The 21103-nt window shown below is 47.3% G+C and overlaps 1 protein-coding gene across 1 annotated transcript in view; it reads left to right on the top strand.

Annotated features, from left to right (window-relative positions):
- Window positions 1–21103, top strand: part of POLA2 (DNA polymerase alpha 2, accessory subunit) — a 288530-nt gene that overhangs the window by 45053 nt on the left and 222374 nt on the right. Inside the window, exons 3-4 of the mRNA XM_086938034.1 lie at window positions 9945–10036; window positions 17068–17125. Coding sequence (XP_086794160.1) covers window positions 9945–10036; window positions 17068–17125 — 150 coding nt within the window. The remainder of the gene's footprint in view (window positions 1–9944; window positions 10037–17067; window positions 17126–21103) is intronic.

Below are 21103 nucleotides of genomic sequence, written 5' to 3' on the forward strand. Positions count from 1 at the left end.
AGTGGCTGACCGTGTCAAATGCGGCTGACATGTCGAGCAGCACTAAAAAGGCTTCCCGACCAATGTCGACCCGCGATCGTAGATCATCCAACACGACCGCCAGCACCGACTCCGTACCATGCGCTGGCCGGAATCCGAACTGGGCCACATCCAAACAGATGTTCCTTTCCAGAAAGCTGGACAGAGACTGGGTCACGAGTTTTTCCATGATGTTAACCGGGAAGGGGAGCAACGAAATTGGCCGATAATTCACCGGGCAGGTGGGGTAGAGTGTGGGTTTCTTCAGAAGAGGAGAGACCACAGCCAACTTCCAGCACTCTGGCACCGTAGCAGTGCTAAAGGACTGGAGACAGATGGAATAGAGGAGGCGAAAAGCTCCTCCTGAAAAAGCTTCCAAAATTTATGGGGTAGCGGGTCAAGAGGAGAGCCCGAGGACACACCATTTGCAAGGGAACAAAAATCCTCAAACGGAGGAAGGGTAAAGCTCTCCAACTTTGGGTGACCTGAGATGAATAAAGGTACATGGGCAACAATTGGCTGAGGACATGAGCAGCCCGAACTAGCGAGTCGACTCAAAATGGTGGCAATCTTGTCCTCAAATGCGTCAGTCAAGGTGTCGCAGAGGGACTGTGAGGCCGGAATATTTTTTGCCGCACATGTCGGCTTAGAAAGATCATTTAACTATTTTAAACAGGGTCTGGGAATGTTAGGCGCCTGTAATAGCACATCCTCTAGATATTTCGCACTTAATCTGGGCTTTATAGTCCAGCAGCGCTTGTTTAAAGAGTGATCTAGCAGACTCTGCATAGTGCTTTCTCCATGCCCTTTCTGCCTGTTTGCATCTTATTTTCGTATGGAGAAGATCGTTAGAGTACCACGGCATGGTAGGCCTACGTCTATCTTTTGATTTCCGCAGGGGGGCCAGCTTCTCCAGCGAGTTGGTAATTTGCATACATAGGCCTGAGTAGCTCGCCTCCACATTCCCCTCTAAGGAGAAACCTCCAGAAAGCAGAGTGGGAGGAACACTACTATTTAGAAGTTTAGACCATTGTCTACTAGTTTTGGTGGGACCCGAACTGCACTCTCGCTCAGTCTGCGGGGAGGCCTAGGGAAAAATGGACTAAAGCGTGGTCCGTTCAACATTGAATGATTATATCCCTAATCTCAACCTGCGTGGCTTCCGCAAAAACCAGATCTAAGGCATGGCCCTGCGAGTGAGTCTGGGAAAGTACCAATTGCTGCAGTTGAAGATTGCTACATGCCTGGCACAGTTCTCTATAAGCTGTGTCCTTCGGCCCATTTAGCCACAAATTAAAGTCCCCCAGAATAAGTAATCTAGAATGAGTATTGGAAAGGTCATAGATTAAATCAATCAGGTCAGGTAGGCTGGACAGTGCATTACCCGGAGGTCTATAACATAGCAGTCCGGAATGCAATGCTCCTTTCTGCAATACTCCTATTTGCTAGGAACATGTTCCCTGCCAGTGTTCCTAAAGTAGTTTGAAAATTTCAGCCAACCAGGAAACAGTGTCCCTTGAATGGCCTTTCATTTTATCCATCATGCAGTGCATGGGAATTCCGTTTGGTTTCATTGCCACTACTGCCCTGCTATATAGTCGACCGACTGCTCGTCTCAGACTAAACGGTGCATTGACTCCCCCCTTCTCGCTTTCACGCGGCACCAGATAGAGCTGCCCACTGTATCCATAGTTATTCATTTTAGCCATGGACCCCCTTATAAGGCACTTGCAGAGACGGTTATAGTTTCATACCGGCCCGTTGTTAGACTCACTATATGCAGATGATACGGTTTTATATGTTCGCAACCCCAGACTAACTTGGATCCCCTCATCCAGAAAATGTTGCATTTTGGTGTGTATTCCGGGCTGGGAATCAGCTGGATCACATCTGTAATCTTTCCACTCACTGCCAGTACAGTCCAATGGGACCTGGAGTTCCCTCTGGAATGGGATACGGATTCAGTTAAATACCTAGGCATACCCATACATCTTGACATGGAGCAGATTATTCACCGCAATTACGGGACAGCTATTTCTAGATTGGAGATACAGATTGAGAAGTGGCTGACACTCCCATTATCCATTGCGGGTTGAGTTTCCCTCATTAAAATGGTTGTGCTTCCTAAATGTTTATATTTGTTCCAAAACATTCCTATCCCACTTACAAAGAAATTCTTTTTAACTCTTCGGTCCCATTTAATAAAACTAATTTAGGGGGGTGGCCACCCCAAGGTCAACTGGAGGGTGATGTCGCTCCCCTGCGACAGTCCCCGATTTAAGATTATACTATTTAGCTGTGCAGTGTAGTTTTGCACAGGCATGGTACAACCCGGACGCCAGAATCCCATATCTCCGACCGGAGTCAGATTTAGTCCTACCAGACACTGTTGCGGCGATATTACCAAAGGGTTTCTCCAAAGACCCCAAGGATATCCAACCCACATCGACCACTAGCTGGGCCTGGGAACAATTGCGTCGCACACACTTCATTACTCTACTCCTCAGATCTCCCCCTCCGGAACCCTAAATGGATACCTATAACTGGCGTAAAGTTAGTACAGAAGACGTGCTATCAATTTGGCATTACTAAGATGGGCGACCTATTCCCAAATGGGCATGTATTTGACCCGGACGATGAATCTCTTTTCTAACACCACATTTATGGACAAATTCGTCCTTTTATGTATTCGCTCCGCCCTGCGGGCTACCTTCCCTGACTATCCTCTTGAAACCCTTCATTCCCCCCACTTACCAAAGTGATTGGCAGTGAGAGAGGGATACACATCGTATCCCAGCTCTATAAGGCATGCGCTGCCACTATGCCGGTTAACGATGACCTAATACGCAAAGCATGGGAGGAGGACCTGGGTAGTCCGATCTCGGACGAAGAATGGGATGCCTGCTGTGCGGTCACGGAAAAAAATTCCCTCAACAGCCGACACAAACTAATTCATTTTAAGTTTCTCCTTAGGAATCCATAGAATAGACCCTGCTAGAACGCACCATTGCACCAGATGTCGTGCTCCGAATGCTGACTACGTTCATATTGCTTGGACCTGCCCGAGCGTACAGTCATACTGGGTGGCCATTCATGGGTTGGTGAGTGACATGATTAAGGTCCCAATGACCCCCCTTACCTGAGTTTGTTGCTATTAGTTTACTCCTGACCAAAAGGGAAGTGGCCATCCACTTGGGTGGCAGGGCAGCGGCCTCAGTGAAGGGATGGTTGAGAAGCATGGCATCTTGCTCTACAAACAGTGACATGTACGCAACAACACTCCCCCCTACATCCAGGCCCAAAGATATCTGGGAACATTTCAGGGTATATCTTCAGGCACAGAAGCAAGACCACCCGCCCCCCCCCGCAGGCAGACCACGGTATAGTTCCACCGGAGTGGGCTAGGTTGTCATGAAGTACCTGTCTTTACTCACCTCTTAGATTGTATTCTATTCTTGTTGCTACAGTTGATTTGTGTCCAGTCCTTGAGTGTATACACCACTTATGTTCGAGTGATTGAAATTGCTACTGCATTATCAAGGTGGGGATTCGAGGCACACATTTTGGGGTGGCGTTTGAATGAGTGACACCGTTGACTGTACCATGGATGATGTATATTTTACCTGCATGTACGTACCAAAAGATTTTATTGGTCCCAGTGTACTGTTGTACTTATATCTAAATGCAAAATAAAGTGTTAAAAAAAAAACAGGAATCAGTGGCTGAATTTGTATGCAGTGTAAATATAACTGGCAGGATGTGTGTAGCGTAAAGGACAGAAGCCCATGCAGCCCATTTGTTACCTTTAATTTCTGCACTACTAATGCATTTATTGCGCCTCACTGAAAAGTTAAATAAGGTGAAGTAACTGGGTGTAACTAATTTTGTGTTATGTTTTATGGGGGAAGAGCTGATGCTCTGTACTGAATGACAGCATGGCATTGCTCAGAGTCGTAATACCAGTAAACTCAATCCATATAAACGTAAAAGATCCAGGCATGTCATGCAAAAAAGTCATTTTTTGCTTAACCCACCAGTGCCACAACTAATACCCGACACCACCACTACAGTTATCACAACACAGCTGCAATGCCATAGCGGCAGTACCACAATACCAATACCACCACCAGTAAAAAGCCTCCAACAATAGCACAAGTCTCTAGTACTTCTAGAGCGCCTCCAATACCATCAATAATACTCCACACTGCTACCACCACCAGTACTCTTACAAACATTCCCACAACACAGACACCACGAGCAAGCATTGGCAAGCACAATAAGTCTCATTTTAATGTACCAGTTCATGAAACCATAATTTCTGCATGTATACGTTTGCATGCATTGTCACATTAAACCTATTGGCTTTCGGCCACTAAACGTCTCTTTCTCTTTGAGACAACATCTTCCACACAACGATTCACATAAGTATAATCCACAATTTTCGACATTCAGTGCACCAGTTGGGAACCCTTTGAAAGTTCACAAAATGTGATGTTTTTTCCTCCCCCTAAGTGACTAGTACTTTCCCACTAACATTCAAATCCTGAAAAACACACCGCAATTCCAGAATGTCATATTATGTTTTTACATTGTGCTTTGTCCCCACGGTGTTGCTTTTAATAGTGTTGAATTGTTTTTTTAGCTGAAATATTCACATATGAGTATTTCTTACTGCATGGCTATGTGCACGTAATGCATTGATTTTGCTCAGCAGGCGTGGACCTTGGGGTATTTTACGTGCTAATATTTATGCACATCTTTTCCTTCTTCGATACCCTTTTTTCCCTGCTGCAGACAACTTGTGCTCCTTATTATACAGGCTTCAGATAAGTTCTTGAGAGCCGAAGTAACTGCCATGATGACTCAGAGGAATTAAATTCCGGAAAGAAAGTTCGACAAAACACTTTACTAATTTGTTTTATGAATCATTTTTTTGAGTGCTGAGTGATATGATGTTGCTTACTTTTTTGAAAACAGAACACCAAGTGCTGTAACCCTTAGTTGGAAACTGAGATTAATGCTCTATGAAACAGGGCAATTTGCTGAAGACTTCACTGTTTCAGTTGCGTCAGGATTAATAAAGTGAAAAAGTCACGCTCCATTTTCTAATTTTCTTTCCATTACCCTCTCTACCGTTTTCCTCATCTCATTCCTTACAAAATGATGTCTGCATCGTTCCACAGACAGAGCTTAACTGTCATTATCTCAACAATGACAGGGCATATCCTTGACACATAGGCATGGTTCTGTTGTCATAAGAAGGGAGCAGAGAGGAAAACTCTTTCCACATTGCCAAGGAAAAACTTCCAAGCCTGTGAGCGAACCCAAAAACAAACGGAAGAGGGGAAAACCAGGAATGGGAAGAGGAAAACTAGGACTCACTGTAATGAAGGGTGCTTGCACGCAATTGATGAATTACTTCCTTGCCCGTTTTCCCATTCCAGTCCTGAAAATACGAGGATGCATCCAAGTAGGTATCCTCGACCTTAGGCAAGAAGAAGGAAATAAGGAAATCCCCATCGTCTGCAGAATCCACTGGGCAAGACTGAACCTTCCCAGCGAGTTTGAAGGCAGACCCAAGAGGAGCAACCCAACCGAACCTGAATAACCCGTAACAAGGACACAAAACTGAATGAGAAGATCACAGGAAGACCCTAAACCAGCAGCGACACAAGTCTGAGAACTCAAGCAAAAGCACCCAGGGCTGGACCCTAGGTCAAGAAATGCTGATGCCCGCCCTGGAAAACCAATTAAGCCAAGCTGTCAGGAGAGCCCATTGGGACAAATACCCTTGTGTACCAGCCGCTTCTGTAATGCCCCTCGATAGCCTAAGGAGAGGCCGAGAAACAATTCTCCAAAGTACCAATACCAATGAGTAACAACAAAGGCAGACGTAATAACGAGAGGAACCCCAAGAAGACCCCAATCCAGTCGAGAGAGAGGTGTCCTAGTTTTGAGATCTTCAAGCTGCTGATGTGGTTCGTTGAACGTATGGGCTTGCTCCTCGCTTCACAGTGGCTAAATTGGAACATATAGTTTCCAATCCAAGCTACCTCCCTTAACCAATGTATGATCCTAGGCAAATCACTTCAACCCTGTGCATATTTGCTTAACTTAAGAGAAATTATATCTGGGCTAAATTTCATCTTGCAAGTGTCATGAGGATTAAATTAACTAGTGCTATTTTATGTTCCATCATGCTTCATTCTCTCTTTTTGTATGATACCGAGATCCTAAGTGTTTAGTCCTTGGACACACCAAAGATGGCAGCACATGCATTACACTGGGCGTTCTCTATATTTATTCAGAATGTTTCCCTCTGCCATCTTGATTGCAGTTCACAACAATTGCCTTGGGCTGTATGTGAGTGATATGTACCACAACACATTACTTTGCTTGGCTAGATAACTGCACAAGCCAAGGTTAGATGTACCCATGATGAATTCTTTGAGCCTCCCACTGTATATAAAGATGAAAACGGGCATTTTTTATGCACCTTTTTCTGCCTTCACCACATATAGGTCTACAACATTTTATAAATCTCCATATATACGGATGTGCGATTTCCCCCCCCCCCTAACTTTGCTAAGGTGCATATTAGCCATCATTGTTTTTTTAGGTCTCGCCTACACAGCGCGCAAGCTCTGCTCAGGGACCTCTTGGAATCGCTCAGGACTTTTTGGGAAACTCGTGCATGTACTGCACTGGTTCCAATGAGCCCTCGTGCAAGTGTGGCGTTTACCTTGCGGGAGTGAGCAGCTGCGCCATCTGTTTGCAATTATCGCACTCGCTCCCGCAAGGTAAACGCTGAGGATGCCCTGGGCTCAGCTCGTGTAAAGTTCCCATTACAAACACGCCCACTACTCAAGGCAGCCAATATAGGCAGGCCACTTCTTACCGCTCATCGCAGTGCCCGGGCAGGCCACTGGTCACAGTTTGGAGGCACTCACAGCGTCTAGTCTTTTTACTCCTGTGGTAGTTGACTGGGCTCCGCATGCTGCCTCCCACGATCTCTTCTCCCGCTTCCTCTCACAGGACCTAATGGATGTCCAAGATTGTTCCGGGCCCTTCAGTTATTGTTAATAGCACAATGCTGCCTCTCCTTGAAGACCTCTAGGCCCCGCCCCAGCCGGCTGCGTCCCTAAGGCACCGGATCTGCCTCACCGTTGCCTACTGGCGGCTCTCTTCTGCAATTCAGTGTTGGCCATCACCCACTGCTCTGCAGCCCATTAGGATAACGATGTCAGAGCCAGATTTTCCGTCTCCCAAGCTGTGTTCTCCATCAGCAGTGCCGCTCTTGGTCCCCTTGATCAGCCACAGCTACAGCAACGGCCAGCACCCTGACCGCCGGCAGGTTTATTTTCTATTCCGTTCTTATGTTATGGCATTCCGATGGTGTAGAACGTTCCCCTAACGTGCCCCCACAGCAGTGGGGGGGAGGGGGTGGTACTGTCCACATGTGGCAGGATTTCACCGCATTTACGTGCCCAGGCTGAGAGCTCTCAGGAAAACAACGGTTCCAGTGGTTAATAGAGCAATGATTTAGGCAATATGTGCGCAGAATTGCGATAAATATGAGAAGGACCTAATAATTTTGGAGGGCACAATAAACCTCCTACACAGATTAGTCATTCAATGTTTTTATAAGAACATAGTAGATAGTATAAACACTTTATTAAATTCAAAAAGTGCAACATTTTGTGCATTGTGTCCCCATGTGAAAAAATTGAACCAAAAAGATTTGTTACTATATACAGGGAACAATTCTCAAAAGGGTTTCCATAAATTGCAAGAAGCGACCATTCAATTATACAATATCAACAGCCTTGGTATACAATGACACATTAGCTGTATAATGGTCTGTTCTGTGAGTTTGTTGATGGCATTTCGACCCTCCTGCGAATGTGGGGTCTCCTCAGGACTAACAATGTAGGGACATCTGGATTTGAAAAGGGGCAGCCGGTGTGAATATGGTGTGCCCCTTGTGAAGTGAAAAAGAAAACTCGCGTGAGGACCCAGCCGGGTTCTCACAGTGAGGAAGGCTGGCTCTTAGGGATGATCAGAAGGGCTCTACGGATGCCCTGCTACAGCTGTAGCGTTATACTTCCCAAAGATTAGGTTTTTGAAAACCAGCTCAGGAGGATTCCTTGTAATAATTGTTTGTTTTTGGTGTCCGGACCGCTCTCCGTTTTGGGTGCGGCAAGCATTTGAAATCACTGCTGCCCGGATGCGCTGACTGGCTCTTGGTGTGATGACTTGGGACCAGCCCTTCTGATCATCCCTAAGAGCCAGCCTTCCTCACGGCGAGAACCCGGCTGGGTCCTCACGTGAGTTTTCTTTTTCACTTCACACAGGGCACACCACATTCACACGGGCTGCGCCTTTTCAAATCCAGATGTCCCTACATTGTTAGTCCTGAGGAGACCCCACATTCGCAGGAGTGTCGAAACGCCGTCGACTAACTCAAAGAACGGACCATTATACAGCTAGTGTCATTGTATACCAAGGCTTTTGATATTGTATAATTGAATGGTCGCTTCTTACAATTTATGGAAACCCTTTTGAGAACTGTTCACTGTATATAGTCACAAACAATTTTGGTTCAAATTTTTCACTAATCTCTGTAGGAGGTTTATTGTGTCCTCCAATATTATTAGGTCCTTTTCATATTTATCGCCATTGTGCGCATATATTGCCTAAATCATTGCTCTATTAACCGATGGAACCATTGTTTTCCCATATATAACTAGCACCCTGGTTCCTTGTGAGTAGGGTTCCCCTGTCCTTAGTTGGGAGCTCTCGGGAGGCACGTCTAGTCGGTCATCCTGTCAGGCCACACTCCTTGTGGGGCGCTCTGTCGACCCAAGAATTTTAGTATGCGAGTCACATGCTTCAACACCTCACCAGGGGTAGCAAACGCTATGTAAATTCTAACCTTTTCCCCTCTTCTAGCCCTCCACAATCCTTTTCAATACAAATAAGACTAAGATATCCACCGCTCAAATTATTTTCATATTTCACTTGACTAATTCACCACTAATCCTTTCTGGGTTCCGGAGTAGCGTGCTACTTGCCAAAAAAGCGCTACGACGATGATAATGAGAGGATCTATTCGGAAATAATTTTTGTCCAATAACTTAAAAATGAATTGGCTTAAATACATTGTTTTGATATATTCCATATAGAGTTGTCTTTGATTTGGCACATCGAAGTACAGAGGAGGATATTTATGATGAACTTGAGGGATATGATAACCCATGTTAAAGTAGCCCATGTATGACATTTCTGACCACAATTGCAGAATTGTTTCTAGCTGGAAAAATGGTGATTTATCCCTAGGGACATTTTGTGGTACAGTATAGTTTTGAGCTCCTGTGCCACAAGGTTGTAAGGCAATACCCACTATATATAATATATTTTTGCTACCTTTGAGCATACAGTTGCCACTTGCTGTCTCCTTTGTTTAGCTCCACACCCCATTAAGACATTATAATGAAACCTCAGACCTAAGGATTTGAGGCTGTGTGCTGTAACCCGGGGGGAAGAGAGACACGTTTACTGATAGATGGGTTTTTCTGTTTGCAAGGAAGGCCCGCTCCACCATTAGTGTTGGATGGTTGCTTTTCTTCTGGATAAGATGGCCACTCCACTTTATGTATGAAAGCATGCTGCTCGGGGGTGGGGGGGGGGGGGGGGGTAACCCCTCTTATTAGCAACAGGTAATCATTGCCTCTTTTGCTGACATGGGGAGACTGACAGCAAGGAGGACTCTGGCTAAAACGCTTTGATAAAGAAGCATTTATTTTCTGCTTGTGCAGTTATGCTTGCCGGTGGCACATACATGCCACTGAATAATGCTCGAACGTTTGAGTTATGTTCCACCTTGCTGAGAGGTTACTGATGAACTTTTGTTTTTAACTCCACAGGTGCTCAACAAGAAAGCAGCCAAAGCCCGTCAGAAGGCGGTAAAGCGAGAACAGCATTCTGGGACCCGAGACGTCCACTCTATCCAGGAACTGTATCCTCCTCCAACTGTTATGCTTTTAGTTGACAAAGCTCCATGTTAGTTGTGTATTTATTGGTGCACTGCTATCAGCATCTGCTTTCTTTGTTTAGAAATGGCACCCTTGTGTTATGTCCGTTAAGCATTTTACTGCAAACTCGAGTTTTGGTATTTTGCTATAAATTCAGATATTACCATTACCGAGTGCTATGTGGTGTTCTGGTTACTGTTGTTGGGGAGCAGAAAAGCAACAATCAGGCCCCAATAATGGCTGTTTCTTTGATCATGAATAACTTTACCACGTGCTGTCCTCAATAGAGACGTATCCTTAAGTGTTCCGGTGCTGCACTGTTAGTAGTTCCTCCTGCGTTGGATTTGGTAGGTTTTTATCCGCATAAAGAAGTCTTGCTTCTGTGTTGTAGCCATACCAGCCAACTCACACGGTTCCACAGTGTGACACACGATATCGGCTCCCATCACCCGGTCACCAGGTGAGGAGCCGATATTACACTGTGGCAGAGAAAGCGAGCTGAAAACCACTGTAAATAGTGGTTTTCCAGCTCGTTTTTGAGAGGCTTTGAACTGCTGCTGTCCATTAAGGGGTGTGACTTAAAGCCCTGCCCACTCTCCTCTCATATTTTTCATTGGCTTGTGTCCATGCCCTTCGTAATTCTGGCTTCTGATTTGTTAATAGGCTTGTTAGTCCCTCCTTAGTACCGCCTTGTCTTCATTTGTAACCTCCCATGAGGACTGGCCCTTTTACTTCTGTTGTTACATGCTATGTGTTTCTTAGTCTGTAAGCACTATTTTATCTTTAATGAGTTTCTCCTACTGCAGGCACGACATGCTTTTCTGTAACATTCAGTGCGCCATGCGCGCTTTCACTTTCCAAGCAGCCCAGGACAATGACAGCTGATTATCTGAAATGAAATGGGTCTCGCATTTACAAGAGTTTGAGCTATCAACATTGTAAATTACAATGCCTTTTATTTATGTGTTAATTATACAGATAAATTAAAGGCATTGTCATTTACAATGCCAATAGGTTAAACTTTCGCAAATGCAAAACCTATTCCTTTGCAAATGTTTGGTTTTTATCTTTTTTGGTAGGAGGTGGCTTGGGGGCCGGTGGAGTTCAAAAGAACGTCCTATTTACTTATCGGAAAGATGGCCCCCCCCCCTCACACTGTGAGATTGTTCTTCAAGTTGGCAAGTATGTTGTAGTTGTGTGGAAATCTAAAGGATAGCTAGAGAGCAGAGAAAAGCCCGCGGGCGTTGCTTATCCGTCTCTTAATTTGTTTCTCTGCGTACAACAGCAGTTACCTACTGTTGCTGTCTACGACTATATTCTATGTCAGGACCGGAGGCTTCAGATTATGCTTATTCTTCCTTCGCTTTATTTCATTATAAAAAACACAGCAGCTCAGGAAAAATGTTCAACACTATGCTCAAAGGAACAAAGAGCATATAAAATAACTTTGTAAGACCCAAGAACTACAAGTCCCATGAGTTTAGCCCTGGTCATCCAAACGTATTCCTTCCACTATGTCCACTACCAGGTAGAAAGCCAGTCCTTCCTTGAACTTCCTCCTCTTTCTTCGCTGCTCACGCAGCCAGTTAAGTGCTCTTTATGTTTTTTTCTAGTTGTTCGATTTAGTGCTGATTGTTAGAGTGTGTGATGCTCTAGCGCTTGGGGGCTTATCGCGGCGTTGTTTGCCTTTCAGAGCCCTGACCGCGGGAGCGCTTTCTCGCTCCTTTCGCGTTTTTTGCCCGAGTCTTGGTGTGGTGCGGAAGACGCCCGCCAGAGGGCGCTCGAACGTCTCGCTGGCTCCTCGGCGCACTCCTCACGCTGGGAGAAGCACGGATGAGTCGGACAGCGTCGGAGCCTTGCCCTCGCCACCCCTTCACGCCCGGTGAAACCGGGTCTGTAATTAAGGCCCCGTACATATTTGGCGCCCTCTTAAGGGTCTGTACTGCGGCTGTTGACCGCGTGAAACGCCGGAAGGCGAGTTGTGCACTGGATTTGTCTGTGTGTGGGGAACGCGCTGTGGGGGTGGTTTAGACCCAGTCCAGTGTGAGGGTCTGCGCGTTTGGGGGTCACAGTGCAACCCCGATTGCCAGGTACCTTGGCCCATAAATTAATTGCAGCCCTTGGGACTGCTCATATTCTGCCCACAAACACCCGGTGGGGTAGGCAGCTCTGTCCTCCTCCCTAGTTTAGTTTACAGGGCTAGGATGGAAGAGGATAGCTATTTTGAGGAGTCTCACTCCTATCTCCAAGATGATGAATTTTATCAGGCGGTTGACAATTCAATCTACCGCTGCGTGACTGAGATAGTGGGGCCCATGGAGGACCGCCTTTCAGCACGTATTGTAGAGGAGTGCCAGAAGTTAGCGTCTGCCCATTTACAAGGTTCTTCTAACCTCCCGGGGCCCTCGTCTGAGGGTCCACCGGCCCCCAAAAAGCCGTGCAAGGAAGGGGCCCCGTCGGGGGCACAGGGGGTGGACAGGGACGCATTTGAGCGCCTCATGGATGCTTTCCTGGCTCAAGCGTATTCTGCCGCTCCTGCGCCACTTTCGGGCCCTGACCCTTCACTGGACGCGGGGACCGCTCCCCCGTCTCCGGGGCTATCCTCCCCAGATACGGACGACGAGGGGGAGTCTGAGCGCTCTTGGCGCCCCTCGGGCTCGACCGGGGACTTACCACGGGATGGTTCGGGCATGTTGGACCCGGATGAGATAGTGCATCCGAGGTCCGCGGCTTGGACACCGGGTGAGACCGTGGCGAAGTTCGTGGCGGGTCGCCTGCGCAAACCCTTAGAGAAGGAAGCTAGAGGTTGCCTGCGAGGTGAATGTCCGAGGCCCACCCTAGAAGGCAAGGTGGCCCTGACGCCCGAGTTAGATGCGAAAATGGCCACTTTCTTGGCCACGTTTATGAAGGATCCGCGCAAAGGCATTGACCGCTCTTGGCGGTCATGCCAGGATAAGCTACTTGACGCGGTCGGGCCCGCCACAAAGATTCTTGACATTGCGGAGGAGGCGAAAGCCAACGGTACCGTCATTTCCCCTGAGGTTTTGTCTAATTGGGCCCAGAGGGTAATAATTTTCCTTGGGAACGCTAACTGCGCCCTTTCCACAGAGCGTAGGCGATCCTTGCTCATCAAACTGGATCCCAAGTTGGGAGACTTGGCTTCGTCAGAAGCGGGGGCGGTAGCCCAGGGTGGCCTTTTTGGGGAACCCTTCATCAGAGAACTAGGTATATTTGTCTCCACGTTTACCTCGTTGGACAAGGCGCAGTCCAGCATTAAACGCATTTTTCAACAGCGTTTTTCTGGAGGGGCTGGTCGCGGAAGGGGCCGCGTGACTGGCCGAGGGCAGAATGCCAATAACAGGGGTCAAGGCTCCGGCAGAGGACAGTACCAGACCTCCGCCAACTTCAACAATTTCTATCCCACAAGAGGGCAGCGCTTTGGCGGCAGAGGCTTCCGCAGGAACCCAGGACCCAATAATACCAACAGTGAGTGTCCTTTCTTTGGATCACGTTCCCATAGGTGGGAGACTGGCAACCTTTTACGAGGAATGGGTGTCGCTTACTGCCGACGCATGGGTATTACAAACCGTCCGTGGTTTTCACATAGAGTTCTACGATCAGCCATTTCAGGAATGTTTGCCACGGCCGATTGTGTTTTCAGAACCCGACGCGCTCTTGATCGGAGAGGTCAAAGACTTGCTACGCAAGGGAGCCATCTATCGATCAACGCGCCACCATGCTGGTTTCATCAGCAATGTGTTCCTGGTGGACAAGACAGATGGGGGCAAACGTCCGGTGATCAACCTCAGGGAGTTCAACGGGTGGTTGGTCTACCGGCATTTCAAGATGGAGGGGATTCACCTCCTTCGAGACGTGCTTCTCCCTCTGGATTGGATGGTGAGGTTGGACCTCAAAGATGCCTACTTGGTGATTCCTATCCACCCTCCGCACCGTCGTTTCCTACAGTTTTGCTGGAGAGACGCGGTGTTCGAGTTCACCGCCCTTCCATTCGGGCTTTCCTCGGCCCCGTGGTGCTTCACGAAGGTGTTGCACCCGGTGGTGGAATACCTGCGAGGTCAGGGTATTCGGATGTTGGTGTACTTAGACAACATCATTTTGATGGGCCAGTGTCCAGTGGTCTTGGCGGGTCAGCTTCGGCAAACCGTCTCGCTCCTGCAACGGCTGGGGTTCGTGATCAACGGCCCCAAATCGGCTCTGGTTCCCACTCAGAAACTTACCTTTCTAGGTTTCGTTATAGACTCAGTCGAGGCTACGCTGAGTCTCCCCTCAAGGAAAATCTCCAAGATCGCTTCAACGCCTCAAGGCCCACCACCTGCGACGGGGTATGACCTACGACCAGATGGTGCCCCTTACGGAGGAGGTGAAAGAGGAGATGTCTTGGTGACTCACGCACATGGAGGAGTGGAATGGGCGTGCGATCTTCGGATCGGTCCCGGGTTTGGTCATCGAGTCAGACGCCAGCAGGTCGGGCTGGGGAGCCCGATGCGGGGACTTCTACACCGGCGGCGTCTGGTCTTCCGACGAGCAACAGTTACATATCAACTGTTTGGAGCTCCTAGCGGGGTCCTTTGCAGTGTGTTGCTGGACCAAGGATTCGGCGACGGCCTGTGTCCTACTGAAAATGGACAACCTCTCGGCGGTCCGCTACGTGAACCATCTGGGAGGTCCGCGCTCTCGAGCGCTGGCGGATTTAGCGAAGACTTTCTGGGACTATTGTCTCTCCCGCCACATTTCGGTGACGGCGGAATACTTGCCGGGCCACGTCCATCAAGTGGCGGATTGGCATTCCAGACATCTGCGGGATTCCAGTCAATGGATGTTGGGTCCCCGAGTGTTTCAGTGGATCACCGATCTGTGGGGCCCGTTTACGGTGGATCTGTTTGCGTCCCGCCTGGATCACCAGCTCCCGCGGTTCTACAGTTCAAGGCCGGATCCCCTGGCGGAGGCCACGGACGCCTTCCTGCAGGATTGGAGTCGGGATCGGCCTTATGCTTTTCCCCCATTCTCGATAGTGGTCCGAGCGGCTGCCCAGCTGCGCCGTCAGGGGGCGGACTTGGTGTTGATCACGCCACTTTGGAGATCTCAAGTCCTGGTTTCCAGTTCTTCTGGAACTTTCTTGGGATTTTCCAATCCTACTCCCCCAGTTTCCTCACCTCCTGCTGAATCCGAGTCGGGAGCCGCATCCTCTCATCACTCGGAGTTCGCTCCTCCTCATGGCATGGAGGCTTTCCGGAGCCGTTGGTCGCTCCCGGGCCTTTCGGGATCGGCTGAGAACCTCCTGTCAAAAGCCTGGGCTGATAGCACGACAAAGCGATACAAATCCGCTTGGCTTAGGTGGATGCGTTGGTGTCTACGAAGGGACCTGGATCCCCTGGTCGCAGGCCTTGTTCCCATTTTGAATTTCTTAGCTGAATTGGCGACTAAGGGCCTGGCATATAGAACGATCAATGCTATACGTTCTGCGATTTCTGCTGGACACCAACCGGTGGAGAATTCCCCGGTGGGGGAGCACCCCTTTGTTTGTCGGCTCTTGCGAGGTATCCGCCTTGCGTTGCCTCCGGAACCCAGGTATTCAGTTCTTTGGGATGTCAATGTGGTTTTGAATTTGTTTCTGTCCTGGCCGGCTAATCGTTACTTGTCATTGAAGGAGATTTCGGCGGAATTAGCCATGCTTCTATCTTGCAGGCGAGTTTCAGATGTACGCGCATTGGACGTCTCCGCGCGTGTTTTTTCTCCTGATGGAGTTACCTTCACGGTGGGGCGTCGCACGAAGTCCGCAAATCGATCCATCTCGTACCCGGCTTTCGTGGACACCCCGAAATTATGTGTTGTACATTGCTTGAAAGCTTATGAAGACATTACCTTAGACATTCGCCCGGCGGGCGAAAGACAGTTACTAATTGCCTTGCGTAAACCACACAAAGCAGTCTCCTCCCCCACTATTGCAAGGTGGGTGCGTTGGGTCATGCATGAGGCAGGCATTGATACAAAACTTTTTGGAGCTCACTCGGCCAGGGGGGCCATGGCCTCGAAGGCTTTCTCAGTGGGAGCTCGGTTAGAGGATCTCATGCGAGCAGCAGATTGGTCCTTGGATTCTACGTTTAAAAGGTTCTATTTCAAACCAGTAGTGGATCTGGCCCAGTTGGTGGTGAGTAAGCTTTGAACTAGCATAATCTGAAGCCTCCGGTCCTGACATAGAATCGAAATTTGCCTAGCTTACGTAACGGTAAGTTTCAATTCTATTAAGGACACGGAGGCGAGGATTATCCCACCCAGTTGTCCCTCCATAGTCAGGACCCACCCGTATGGAAGTAAGTAAAGCGTTTACGAAAAGTTCTACATCGTAGCTATGTTATGCCAGTCTTACGATGCTCCTCTGTTACATGCTTGTAAAGCACCCGATTTATGCTGTCGTTTTTTCTGCTAGGAAACGATGGCGCCAAACAAGATCAGTGAGATGAAGGGTGACCTACGCGAAGAAAGAGGAGGAAGTTCAAGGAAGGACTGGCTTTCTACCTGGTAGCGGACATAGTGGAAGGACTACGTTTGGATGACCAGGGCTAAACTCATGGGACTTGTAGTTCTTGGGTCTTACAAAGTTATTTTATATGCTCTTTGTTCCTTTGAGCATAGTGTTGAACATTTTTCCTGAGCTGCTGTGTTTTTTATAACGAAATAAAGCGAAGGAAGAATAAGCATAATCCTCGCCTCTGTGTCCTCAATAGAATTGAAACTTACCGTTACGTAAGCTAGGCAAATTTCGATTCACCGCTATTCACTGTTCATTCTTTTAAAGGGCACAAAAAGCTAAATTGAAATGCGCTGCAGTTTTTATAAATTTGTGGTCTTGTGGACATCTGGGCAACCTGTGAACTATAACCTGTGTCAAGATTAAATGCCCACCTTGTAGATGCATGGACCAATTATGGCATTATGTTTAAGGAAACCTTAGCATAAGGTGCTCTGACTTGTTTTCCTTAAATTACACATTTAGCATAGAAGTAGAAGTGGCTGAAGAGGATCTACTGGATTCTTATGGTACCCCAGCAAAAGTGAGCATTGGCATTTGTTTGTTTACTTACTTTGTACTGCAGCTTAAATAATTTGGGAATGTTTAAGAGGATGTCTACTCTGATTTTTAATTTGTTTATTGTTTATGATGTATCTCTCCCAATAGTGCTGTAAAGTGTGTTTCTGCCTCAGTTTATTCATAATTGAATGTTAATGTCAAGTGGTAAGCCATTAACCCTAGTTGGGCATAAAGTTTGCTTGCCCTGATTTCTAATTGAAGCACATCATGTGAAGAGCACATAAAGTGAACTGCGAAAGTGTCCTGGGCGAACCGTGCACCAAGACTTGGTACTGCAAATTATCTCAGGTTTCAATACGGGTTAGAAAGCAGTTTAGGGTTGGTTACTCACAAAACACAGTAGAATAGAAACGGATAAAAAGGCCTGCTCCAGAAGACTGTGTAGACGTTTCAATTACTGTTGTTTGAATGGCAACTTATGTTACCATAAAATATAGTAATGCAACCATGTATAAATATAACTGATATAGTTTTCTTTAATATACCCTTTGGAGCTGAACGTACAGCCACAGTGAAAACAAATTCTGTTGAAGCCACCCCAAGGGTGGATTATACAACACAATGACCACCAACAGGCAACAGTGAACATAAATGTCCCCTTTTTATATTAAGATGGAATTTGATATTTTTCCATGCTCCTTCATGCAAAGTAAATTGACAACTCACTGCACATTGACTTTACCAGTTGAGATTGCTTGCACTGCTCATGCTCTTACTTGAGGCTACACTTGCTTCCATTCTAGGCATCGAACACAAACTGATTTTTAACATACAAGGCACTGGACTCGAGTGAGTTCACTGTCCCCATGATTACCACAAATGCAAACTAACCTCCTAAGTAAGTGATGAACCCAGAATTGCAGGATTTTGAGCCTCTACCGCGACTTGAACCTAGTTCCCCAGTTCCAACGTTGGCAGCTCTGACCGTAATGCCACATCCTCTACCATTGCTAACTGCTGCACTCACACTTTGCTTATCATTGCTTAGTACTGTGAACTGGGGATTTTATGTTTTTCCTCACTTCTTGGTGTTTAATTCTGATGAGTGCAAGCAGGGAGCGGCTGTGAAGATTTAGGTGTATTCTATGTATCTATGTAATATATGTGCATTATAATGTATGGTTGTGCGACCTTACTGTGTAGTATGCTTGCAAAAACTTTCTTGGGTCCAGTCAGGATCGTTTGTAAAACTTTAAGCTCAACCCTGTGTAGGTATGGCTACTAGTATAAAGCATTTGACAGTACCAAACAATGAAATAGCACAGCTGTACGACCCAACAGAAATCCAACACCAATTTATAAAAATAGAATATATTTTTATGAATGTTAAAGTCCGAGATGAGCAGAAACCAGAGGGTTTTGCAGATACAGATTTTAAATGAAAACTTAAATCTCATTTTAATCGCAAACACGCTTTGACAACCATAAAGTTTGGAAACTTTAGAAAAGTTTGTATGAGTTGATTTTCATAACTTCCACCAGCTTGTGTGACCAAATCCAAAAGGGAGAAGGTCTGGGGGGGGCTATAAGGAGTATTTGAACAGGTACCTGACCCCCGTAGCATCTTCCAGTTCAGTTCCAAAGTGGACTTCAATGGAATGGTTCTGATGCTGTGGATGCAGGAGATGGAAGTTGCTCACAGATGCTCTGAGTGCAGTGCAGTGACGTGGTGGCCTTTGCGGTTATTCCTTGGTACCCGTGTCAGATGGGGTGACTTTACTCTTAGCATTAGAAGGTCAGCTGCTGCAGAGCTACAGATCTCCATCCGCAGCGATCCCAGCAACATCCTTTTGTAGAGGTTGGTGACCAGTCTGGATGCAGACGACGCTCCACGGTCTGGCTGTCTAGAATGCAACTTTTTGCCATGGGGGATTGGTCTCCTGGGGTGCCCAGCAGCAGTCAGCTGAGATTCTTTTGGAGTGGCTTCTGATTTGCCAAGTTTGGCTACTTCAGCTTTGTTGACCCTGGTTCTGGTTCCAGGGAATCAGCCGACTGACCCTTGGAGTCACTTCTTTGGTTTGGGACTGGGGTGCAACTTTTCCCCAAGCAAGCTAAGAGCAAAAGGGACAGGCCACTATTCGCTAGCCCATGGTGCGGCAGGTGCAATCCAGCAGACTGTGCAGTCTTTCTTTGCTAAGTCCAGGAGTTAGCAGGGTTGTCCTTCCTTGGTGCTTTTCCCAGTTCCGGCGTGATCTGAGGTTCAGGTTACCCAGAGTGCTAAATTTATTTCCAGAGACTTCCCTAAGGGAATGATGCAGTTACTAGCCAATAATCTTGATAATGAATTTCCAACTGTGTGTGGCATCTAGCAATCCCAGAGTGCACTATTCTGACTCTCAAGATGTTGAGGCCCTCCCCCGGATTTTAGGAGCTTAGAAGCCTACCCTAGAGGTGTGGCTAACTGTGGGCTACACCCCCCCCCCCCTCAGGAAAGCCGTTTGGGCACTGGTCTCTCATCTCTGTTTCTGTCTCTATCCTGCCTGTCTATCTGAACAAAGGGCAGCCGCTCAAGAATGTGATCCCTGTTTGCCCACTAAAGGCATCTTCACTTTTGAAGCTTGCCTTTTAGTCTAACGCCTTGAGTGGCTTTCTGCAAATGGGAGGTAACACCTCGCCCTGTAGCAAGCTGCTATTGTTCCTAAGCCTGGGAGTCGAGTCGTTCACACGACTCCCCAGGAGGGTAGAAAGCTGTCTTGTGTCAAGTGACCGTGTAAGGCCATTAGACAAACTGGGTCACAAAGTGGCAACTTTCTAGTAGTGGCATTAAATTCGAATTGGGCATCAATTTGGGCTTAATGCCACAATAAATTTGATACCTTACAGTACTCCTCTCAGTAGTCCCATTCAGTAATTAGCCGGGCTGATTGGTCAGCTGGTAACCCTGTGTAAGCAAATGGGCCTACTAACTCTCCCATAGCAAAACGACAATTCGGAAGTGTTGCCGTCAGGACACGTGTATAAATTACATGTCATTCCTAATAATATACAGCTCCCTGCCTTTGGGCTCGTAGGCCTTCCTTGGGGTAGAATTACATATATTGTTAAGGGAATTAGGGCCTTTGCTATTGGTTTGAATGGCAAAGTCGAACTAGCAGTGTTACCACTGCCCTTCCAGTCTGAAGCGGCAGAATGGGAGCCATTTTGTATTTGGTCACACACAGGGTGGCAAAATCAGTGCTGCCGCCCTGATTTGACACTCTGACTTACATGCCCAGGGTACCAAGCACTAGGGATTTATACGTAGGTCAGTCTCGACCAATTGGGGGTAGCCAATTAGACGTACAATTTGTAAGGGGTTAGAACACTAGCACTGAAGTCTTGTTTGCAGGCCTCCGTGCAATCTGAGTTGAAAAACCAGCAGCTTCTGATGGATACATCGGTCTGTGGATTCCTCACCTTATGAATATCCCCTGCACCAGCATTCTGCTGAAATTTTTCCCAGCTGTCCCCGCCGACGTGGTCGTTGCAATACCATGGCTCCGCACGCGGCTCCGCATGACGTCACTGGAGCCATAAGAGGACCACGTCAGCGTGATGATGTCGGTTCCCTTTTTTCCGCGCTGTCGACGCTAACAGTTTTTTCTGGGACTCTCCATACTTTTGACTGGATACTTTGTTATTTCAATTGTATCTTTCTCTGTTTTGGCATGTCTGCCCTGAGGAAGTCTGACTTTAAGCCCTGTAAAGAATGCGGGTCATATGTCGATCACTGACCCGCATGAGGACTGTCTTTGGTGTTTGTCGTCTGACCACGACGTCGAGGGCTGTCCTTCTTGTAGGAAGATGAATCCGAAGGCTCTTAAGGAACGGGAGCCAAGCTTTATATGGCCAAGGCATGAAAAGAAAAAAGGGGTCGTAAAAGGTCAAAGTCCTCGACGTCTCATGACTCCAAGAGAAAGCATAAGAAGAAGAGAAGACCTGCTTCTCGGCGCCGGTCTTC

This window comes from Lissotriton vulgaris, chromosome 9 (genome assembly GCF_964263255.1).
Source record: "Lissotriton vulgaris chromosome 9, aLisVul1.2, whole genome shotgun sequence".
NCBI classification, from domain to species: domain Eukaryota; kingdom Metazoa; phylum Chordata; class Amphibia; order Caudata; family Salamandridae; genus Lissotriton; species Lissotriton vulgaris.